The following is a 9,630-nucleotide window of genomic DNA, read 5'->3' on the forward strand; positions in this document are numbered from 1 at the left end:
ACTTAATTTGACGTGTTTTCCATTGGTCTCTTGAAAGTTGCGTAAAATTTGTGTAAAGTCGCCTCAGCCATCAGGATGCACGAGCAAAGCCTTTTGGTTGTGGTTCGATTTCATTCGCAATGTCGGGCTGACGCTGCAATGAAGGAGAAGTTCTGGCCCAAACAACCAGACCAGAACAAGAAGACCAGGCCTCGCAGTGGCTCGGATGTAACTTCCTTCGGGAGGTAAAGGGTCAACGAAGAATTTTATCGGCCCGTACAACCCGACAAGCCCTGCCAGCGCATAAGGTTCTGCGTACCCTGCACCAAATGGAGCACGTTCTTTTCAGTGAGGCCTTGACTTCGATGTCCTTCTCAAACTTAACAGCTGTTCGCTCGATCAACGTGGATACGATTCGGAGCCGAAATGCCCAAGATCTTCCTAAATCAAGCTGATAGCCGACGCCCCGCTGGAGTGAAGGCCGCGTTGATGTCGCGAAATTGTTAATAAAACGCGGCGCTAATTAAGATTTCAACTAAAATATCAAGTTTTGAAAATCAACATTACGCTAGAGACAAGAACAATTACCTTCAAAATTACGATTTAAAGAGTGGCTTTCATTAGCGGTAAAAGTGGCGGTAAATATTTTTGTTTTTTAATTTAGAATTCAGTATGTAACACATCCAGCAAGAAGTTCGTGTTTTTTTTTGTGTCTTCTCCGTGGCGATTACAAAGATGGTCGACCCGTTAAGATTTCGACCAAAATATTAAGTTTTGAAAATCAAAATGTCCCTTTGAACAAGATGCTTTTTACGTCAGAGATAAAAACAACTACCTTCAAAATTACGATTTAAAGAGTGGTTTTTATTAGCGGTAAAAGTGGCGGTAAATATTTCTGGTTTTAATTTAATCTTTGTTTATATTAATATTCTTGTTATTCTCTATTTATATTCTTGTTATTCTCTATTTATATTCTTGTTATTCTCTATTTATATTCTTGTTATTCTCTATTTTATTGTATATATTATTTGGTATTTGTTATTAAAAAATCTTTATTTATATATTTGTCTTTGTTTCTCAGACATACTTTAAAGGTTTATGGCGCGAAATTCAAACGAGAATCTTACAAAATAACTAGACCGGTTTATTTAAAGAACTACAGCCTCCGAGGGTTAAGCCGAGCTTGTTTTGGGGGAAAAATGGGTAAAACCCCTCTAAAGAGTCATAGCATGGTGGAAGGTAGGGCTGGTCAGGTAGGAGTTTAGCTTAATCTTTGGGTGGAAGTTTGGTGGATGGGGAGAGGGCAGCCATCTTGGGGTGGCGGCCATCTTGGATCTCTGCGAATCTAGGTAGTCCCTACTACTATTGGTAACCCAATATGGGAGCAATTTGAATTTGCCGAACTTGAGGAAATTATGAGACAGAGGGATGATAAAATATTTGCTGAAGCTTTAAATAGAATGGCTGTGGGAAGTATGACTCAAAATGATATTGATTTCTTTAGTAGTCTGGAGGTAACGCCTGAGCGTGTACCCCCAAAAGAAGCGATACATCTTTTCGCCACTAACGCGGAAGTAAACCAATTCAATCAAAATAAGCTTTTAAACATGAATACGGAAAAGGCTGTTTCGGTTTCAGTAGATGTTGTCAATGGTGATCTTAGTAGTGAAGTTAAAAATAACATACTTTCCCAAGTTGAAAAGTTAGCAACGTCTGATACGTATGGTCTGCCCAAACAATTGACTCTTGCGTGTGGCGCGAGATATATGATGACCAACAATGTTGACACCTCTGACGGACTAACTAATGGCGCGACAGGTTGGTTAAGAAAGATAGAGTACGGCACAAATAGGGTCGGGGATAAAATCCCGTTCAGGGTATGGATGGAGTTTGACGATCCCAAAGTTGGGAAAATGTTGAGGCAAAAATGTCATGGTTTATATTTGAATAGTGATATTAACGCTTCGTGGACGCCTGTTGAAAAGGTCATCAAGTCGTTTAATAGAAAATGGAGACAAAATAATGCCTCAGTTTCTAGGAAACAATTGCCTTTGGTTGTTTCTGAGGCCATTACGATACATAAAAGTCAGGGTGATACTTACTCCTCGGTAGTGGTTCATTGTAAGGCTACAAAAAAAATTGAAAGAGCGCATTTATATGTGGCTTGTAGTAGAGCGAAAACCGCTTCCGGTTTATATATTGATGGAAAATTTAAGGTTCCTAATTCACCCAAAAACAACCTAGTAGAAATGGAACTTAAGAGGTTGCGAGACACAAAAAGCATCGAACTACCTTTCTTGCATGATCCCCTTTACATTTATGTTCATAACGTGCAGTCTTTAAATGCTCATTTAGAAGATGTTTTAGCAGACAATGTAATAATAAAAAGTCAAATGTTATGTTTTGTTGAAACGTGGAAAAAAGAGACGGACGATTTTAGAGTGCCATCTTTTAAGGAAGTAGGTGGTATTTACTTGCCAAGTACGGCACGCAAAGTTGCTTTTGGTTCGTCCATATATTTAAGAGACACGCCTGAAAACGAGGTTAAGGAGATAGATACTAGAGTTTTACGAAGCGACATTCCTGTTAGAAATTCTCACGTGGAACGTTGCTGGTTAGATGTTTACATAGAAGGAGAACTTATATCTGTGGTATTGTTGTACAAATCTCCCTTAGGAAGTTTGAGAACTGTGTTTGAGGACTTTAACCCTTTGTTTGACATGAAATATGATTCGTCTATTCCAACAGTTGTGGCTGGAGATTTCAATATTAACTTTTTAAAGAGCCAAACGGCACTGAGAATGTTCTTTGATTCACATGGAATATCTCTTTTGCCGGGTCTAGAACAAAAGTATTCGACTGACTATCATTGTCAATTAGATTTGGCATTTGGTAACCAACTTTTTCGAGACCGATACGATGCATGTTATAGAGAGTCTTATTATTCTTACCACAAGGGTATTTGCATTTTTAAAAGAACATAGTTTGAAATGGAAAAATTTATTTAAAGCAAGGTGGAGCTCCAGTGCGCCCTTTATTGACGACCTTTCTATTGTACATTGGGTTTAGCTTGTTAGGATAATTTTCAGATCCTCCCTAATGCATTAAGTCTCATTGTTACCTACCTACGGCAAGGTAAAATTATTATGTATGTACAAGGTTAGGCATCATGGTAGGGGCGGCAATGGAGCCGCATGTTGCTTTAAGGGTCTAAACTCCGAGAAATAGGCTTGGGATCCTTGGCTAAGAAACCCACATATGGCTTGGGATCCTGTACTAAGAAACCTAAAATTAGGCTTGGGATCCTGTACTAAGAAACCTAAAATTAGGCTTGGGATCCTGTACTAAGAAACCTAAAATAAGGCTTGGGATCCTGTACTAAGAAACCTAAAATAAGGCTTGGGATCCTGTACTAAGAGACCCACTTAAGGCTTGGGATCCTTGACTAAGAGACCCACACAAGGCTTGGGATCCTTGACTAAAGAACCCACATCTGACTTCAAGATTTGAAAAAAAATGGTAAGTATCATTATTGTAATTGACGGTCATATAAGTTTGGTATTAATCCATTTTAAAATATGGTATATTTTATGAGTAACCTGGAGGATTGGCGTAGTTCATGAGTAGCCTAGAGGATTTGTGTAGTTAATGAATACCCTAGAGGATATGCGTAGTTCATGAATACCCTAGAGGATATGCGTAGTTCATGAATGCCCTAGAGGATATGCGTAGTTCATGAATACCCTAGAGGATATGCGTAGTTCATGAATGCCCTAGAGGATATGCGTAGTTCATGAATGCCCTAGAGGATTGTAGTGATTCATGAGTAACCGTACAGCATTGGTTTAGTTCATGGGTAGCCATGGAGGACAAGGTCAACGAAATTGTAAACAAGGTATGTAATAGTGATAATTAGTTAATGGGGATAATCGTTGAGGTGATTTATTGTGGTTCTTCAGAAAATACGTCGGCAAATATATCTCAAGGCTTATCCTTAGGCTTAATAAAGGTGAAATACAACTCTGAAAACGTTAAAATGGTTGCGTCAGATGACTGAGATCTGGAGCGGCAACTGTGGGTTCATCTAAAGGCGAACCACTGAACAAAGTGTAAGTGTTGCACCAAGTTTCATAGGTTTGGTGAAGAATGGAGCAATTTTGTATAGCGTACTTTAAAAATGTTTTAGGTATGGCGAAGCGGAAATGGCTGAATAATCGGCGACAATTCAACAGTCCTAGTCGAAAATCCCCTTTTTTCGGCAAAACGCGGCCGAGGTGATTTCGAAAATGTTCCTGGCGGCGTTATCTGCCGTTGGTAACACTGCAGCGTCCTCAAACGTTGGCCAACGCTCAAAGCGGAAGTTGGACTTCGCCGCAACTGATCGACTAGAACTATAGTTCTAGCACGTTCAATGTTATGGGAGCAGCAAGTAGACCAATACAAGGGCGGGCTGCATAGCGGTCTAGCAGTGGAAATACAGAAAGGAGAAAAACTTAACGCCAAGAGGCAGAGTTTTCCTATTTTGTGGAACTGGAGTCGTCTTGGTCTTTGTTATCTGAAACGTACAGCGCCAATACACTTATGTAATAGTTTCGAAAAAACGAAACTTTATGAACTACGCCTCATCTACTAGGTTATTGCTTTCTTTCTATCCACCAAACATTCATCCTTAAACAGTCTGAAGAAGTTTTTAATATTAATAATTCAACTGTGATTATGGTTTTTTCCCAAATGGGTTTTCCCAGAGCCTTTTTTCCCACATGCGCTGTGGGTTTTTATGGCTCGAATTAGCTTGTATTATGACATGAATATTTGACATCCGTTGCGTCGTTCGATAATGCTATTATTAAATTTATTCGTGGATAGCTCAGACGTCAGAGTGAAAAATCAACTCACAATATAAAAATAAGTGTTTTAATATTAATAATTCAACTGTGATTATGGTTTTTTCCCAAATGGGTTTTCCCAGAGCCTTTTTTCCCACATGCGCTGTGGGTTTTTATGGCTAGAATTTGCTTAATGTTAAATTATACTGAAGGTTCCAATATATAATGTTAAATAACTATTCAATGTTGTATACAGATAGAAACGTTGTATTATAAATACTGTTCTGTTAATGGTTTTTCAATAACCTTTTGTTCCCATATGTATTGTGGGTTTTATGGTTTTAATTGGGTTATATCTAACTTTTACTGTACAGTTTAATGTATTATGTTATTTTTTGCTTTGTATATATTGAAGTATTGTTGAAGTGTTATAAATACTGTCTTCTGAGCCTAATGTAATATTATAAATACCGTCTTCTGAGCCTAATGTACTTTCAGAATGTTATGGTCTATGAAAAGTAAATAAAGTGAACGTTAAAATATATGACATCGTCCCTATATTATGTAAGATGAACCTCGTTCAGCCGTCGAAGGTAATTTAAGACAAATAATGATGATAATATACATGTATGTATTTTATAATATAGGGGATATTAAGATGTTATCCCAATACATAGCAAATTCTGGAATTATTGTTTTCCTTAACAATCAACCTGCACAAACCTCGTCTTGACATATATGAAAAAAACCCACAAGCACGCCTTGTCAAATAGTTAAGCGCTAATAGAGTAATGGTGAGGGAATTATTTATCTTGTATGTGATTCGGTTTCATACCCTTGCTTTAAATGTTCAGATATGGTACACTTCTCTCGAAGAGAACTATTATATACTTCTGATTTCGGGAGAATAAGTTAGTAGTGAAGTCCATTTAGGTTAAATGACTTCTTAAGTTTGTAATGTAAGTCTCTTAATTATAGTAGAGACGGACAGTTTATCGAAATATAGAAAATCAACAAAGGCTTAGATAGGCAAACTTTGATTTAAACTTTGGGTGAATGCGTGAGTTAATAGGGAGCTAGTATATTATTAACTCATGATTGAATGCTGATAGAAAACGTTAAGTCTGGACTAAGTGACATTATGTCATGTGAAACACATAAGAGCCCCCAACTACAAATAATGCTGGAACTACTCTCAAATTTTAAACATTGAACCAATAGCATAAAAAAACTCTTTAGGCATTCCCAGTGTATTTTTCTTTATTTTCATTCAGATATCAACATTAAGCAAATATGTCCATTTTTTCTTCATCATCATTATTTAAGGTTTTTTTTTTTCTGGTATAAGTTTTTCCCAGTTTTTTGTGGTTGGGGTTGACTAGATCGAGTAATCCCATCTTGACAAATTTGACGGCGCGGATCTTGACTTATTTGACTAGGTGAATCTTGATTAATTTGGCTAGGTGAATCCTGACTAATTTGACTATGTGAATCTTGGCTTATTTGACTAGGTGCATCTTGACTAATATGACTAGGTGCATCTTGACTAATTTGACTAGGTGCATCTTGACTAATTTGACCAGGTGCATCTTGACTATTTCGAGCAACCACGTCTTGACTATTTCGAGCAACCACGTCTTGACTATTTCGAGCAACCACGTCTTGACTATTTCGAGCAACCACGTCTTGACTATTTCGAGCAACCACGTCTTGACTATTTCGAGCAACCACGTCTTGACTATTTCGAGCAACCACGTCTTGACTATTTCGAGCAACCACGTCTTGACTATTTTGAGCAACCACGTCTTGACTATTGGTCGTTTAGAGAATGTTCTAGTTGGAATTGGTACTTCATCTGGTTCACCGTTCTTCGTCTTAAATATATTTTTTAATTGCAATTCATTCAGGGGTGACGCCTTGTTTAATCTAAACATTCTAGTTCTAAAGTCTATGTTTGCACCAAAACCACAGAGAGTTATGGCGCCTAATTCCACAAAGTTTTCTTTAGTAGAAATTAACATTTTATGTCCTTCCAATTGCTTATTTTCTGGTTTGAGATTTACTAATGTCATTCCAATGCTGTCTGTTACATCTGTTATATACCAATAATTTAGTATCAATTACTTTAACCACCTTATTTCCCTATCACCGGAAGTTAGCCTTAATTTAGGGTTCATACAACTATTGATAAACCGCTTTTCCTGAAATAACCAGGTTCTCTCCTATACATTTCATTTATATTGCCAGATGCAAGCGTAATAAATATTTTAAAACGTAAACAACAAAAACGAATGTTACTTATGTTACTTCCATACACTTATCAGTGAAATATTTGCTTTTTTTTTTAGAAAAAAGGTAAATTTAGAGGCAAATTGCAGGTAAATTAAGCTATAAAAGTTTAAATTATGGAAAATATAGGATGCAAAATACAAGAAAATAAGCAGTTATGATACTCATATACTAAAATGAAATAGAAAGTGACTTAATTTTAAAACAGTAAACGAAAGAAGACAAAGTCAGTATTAAAATGGCGAAATTAAAATTTGAAATGGGATGCACAGCTTAAAATGCAAAGTAATTGTAGTTTTGAAGGACCACGTCTTGACTAGATTGAACTGGAATGTCCTGATTTGGCGTCAAACATGACAAAACGGGAGCATTGGGTGGTCCAAACTTGGAATGCGCAAAATAACTGAAAGACTTTATAAAAAAATAATTTTAAGTTCTAATGGGCCATTCCAAATCAAGACCCACTGCTGACAGACTCGATTCCTGTGTACACAATGTTTTAAGACTAGCAGGGATCATACCCTTTACACAAGGAGGTGTAGCTTTTGACTCCACCACCGAGTCAGGGCCCCTTGTGTAAATGGTATGAGTCCTCCTACTCTAAAAACATTGTGTATAAGTAGCACTAAAAGTCCCAACTACACTTACCTGTAGCAAATATAATACCTGCTCTTCCATTCTGTTTAAGATCTCATAGTCAAAATCAAAGTCGTCATCGGAAGCTAAAAGTCCTTCCACGTCCACAACGTTTTTCCCCGCAAAAGTGCTGGGGAGAGGCTGAGAAAAACTGTAAACGCTGTTGTAGGGAGTTACTCTATGTTTGGATTTGTTTTTAGAACAATCAGGTACAAAGTGCCCGAAACTCCCGCAAATGAAACATTGTGGTTGTTTAGAGAATGTTCTAGGTGGAATTAATTTGAGGTAAATTGAGCTAATAGACTTTACAGACAACACTCCAAACAGTAAATGCGTAAAAGCCATTTCTGAAATATAAAAATCGTGTTTTAAGCTCCCCACTCCCTTGAAATGTTCAATATGGCCGTGTAAATTATGGCGGGACTATCCAAAACTAAAAGTTGCCTCAGACTCTCTTAGAGAATATACAAATGGTCTCTTACACTTTGTCCCACTTCCCCCATTTTAGGGCACACATTTAGGCTAACCAAAGTGGTTTGTTACTTCCGTGTAGTTCTTATAAACACGGCCATATTGGATCAATTTAATATAAATACTTACATATTTTTAAAAGGTTTCTCGACAACGATTACTTTAAGTTGATGCACAATTGTCGCGCAATTAAGAAAAGCACAGTTTTAAATGAGCGCGTATACTTTTTCCAACATCGAAACTGTAATGGCTAGAAGCCAATTGAACCAACTCTTAAAAATCTTGTAGCAAAAAATACGTGGATTATTTTCAATGTGATGTACAATCGTCGCGCAATTAAGAAGCATAGTTTTACATTTAACATAAATCGAGCGAGTACTCTACTTCCAACGTCCGAAGTCCGAACAATAAATGGATAAAAGTAACTTAAACCAGTTCTTTAATCGTAATGAAGTTTTCAGCAACGTGTCTTGAAGCCTTTGCGAAAAAAGTATTGATACGCCGTGCCGTAGTGGTGCAAGGCCAACAACCCCATCCATTCTGGGTCGTGCGGTAGTGGTGCAAGGCCAACAATCACATTAATGGCATGGATGAAGGATGCGCGTGAAAAACATTCGACGCTCTACAGGATGTGCAACTCCCTATACTAAGAAGTAGACAAGTCGATACTAGCGCCGCCTGGCTACCAGCGCTGGAAACCCTCGCGGGAAAAATATAAAATACTGGACATAAGAAAAAAACACGCGCTACGGTCAATTTTTTTTTCCTTAGCGTCGTCTGCTAGAAGCAAAACAGACGGTTTTTTCTCTTATGTCCAGTATTTTTATTTTTCCCGCGAGGGTTTCCAGCGCTGGTAAACAGGTGGCGCTAGTATCGACTTGTCTACTTTTTAGTATAGGGAGTTGCACATCCTCTTGAGCGTCGAATGTTTTTCACGCGCATCCTTCATCCATGTTAATGGGTCGTGCCCAGCGTGGGAAATAAGGCGGTGGCACAGGGCAAATGACCAGTTATTTTAGCAGACGACGCGTCCTGGTCAATGGTCATGGACCAGTTTATTTATTCCAGGCCAGGGGGGTCGCTGGCCCCATGTCCAGTTTCAAAAAAATTCTTATTTCCCACCCTGGTCGTGCCGTAGTGGTGCAAGACTAACCACCTGCACCACCACGGCACGGCCAAATAATTTTATTGTTGGCTTTGCACACAGCCAGAGTGGTTTTTCGCAAAGGCTCCAAGACACGTGGCTGAAAAGAGAAAATTTCATTACGATTAATGAACTGGTTTAAGTTACTTTTATCCATTTACTGTTCGTACTTAGGAGTTCGGACGTTGGAAGTAGAGTACTCGCTCGATTTATGTTAAATCTTAATCTGTGCTTCTTAATTGCGGGACGATTGTTCATCACATTGAAAATAATCCCGGTATGTTT

General features: G+C 38.0%; 1 protein-coding gene and 1 long non-coding RNA gene across 4 annotated transcripts; one reads left to right on the forward strand and one right to left on the reverse strand.

Moving 5' to 3' along the window:
* The first annotated feature begins 3,203 nt into the window (after positions 1-3,203).
* LOC149612291 (uncharacterized) lies at positions 3,204-4,248 on the forward strand. Its single transcript, XR_016376437.1, has 4 exons — positions 3,204-3,498; positions 3,575-3,874; positions 3,939-4,088; positions 4,166-4,248. It is a non-coding gene; the product is annotated as an uncharacterized LOC149612291 (long non-coding RNA).
* Positions 4,249-5,921: 1,673 nt separating this feature from the next.
* On the reverse strand, positions 5,922-8,671 carry LOC149612292 (uncharacterized). Of its 3 annotated transcripts, none has more exons than XM_089858490.1 (3): positions 8,557-8,671; positions 8,331-8,482; positions 5,922-8,077 (listed from the first exon to the last, which is right to left on the reverse strand). In XM_089858490.1, the coding sequence occupies exon 3, from the start codon at positions 6,875-6,877 to the stop codon at positions 6,305-6,307; it is 573 nt and encodes a 190-aa protein (XP_089714616.1). In that variant the 5' UTR covers positions 6,878-8,077; positions 8,331-8,482; positions 8,557-8,671; the 3' UTR covers positions 5,922-6,304. The 3 variants fall into 3 exon arrangements, with proteins under 3 accessions (XP_089714616.1, XP_089714615.1, XP_089714614.1); XM_089858489.1 differs by having other exon boundaries at positions 5,922-7,505; positions 7,743-8,077; positions 8,331-8,671; XM_089858488.1 differs by having other exon boundaries at positions 8,331-8,671.
* Between the last annotated feature and the right edge of the window lie 959 nt (positions 8,672-9,630).

This window comes from Phalangium opilio, unplaced genomic scaffold (genome assembly GCF_054372755.1).
Source record: "Phalangium opilio isolate 3A_F unplaced genomic scaffold, DU_Popi_V2 ptg000246l_1, whole genome shotgun sequence".
NCBI lineage: Eukaryota > Metazoa > Arthropoda > Arachnida > Opiliones > Phalangiidae > Phalangium > Phalangium opilio.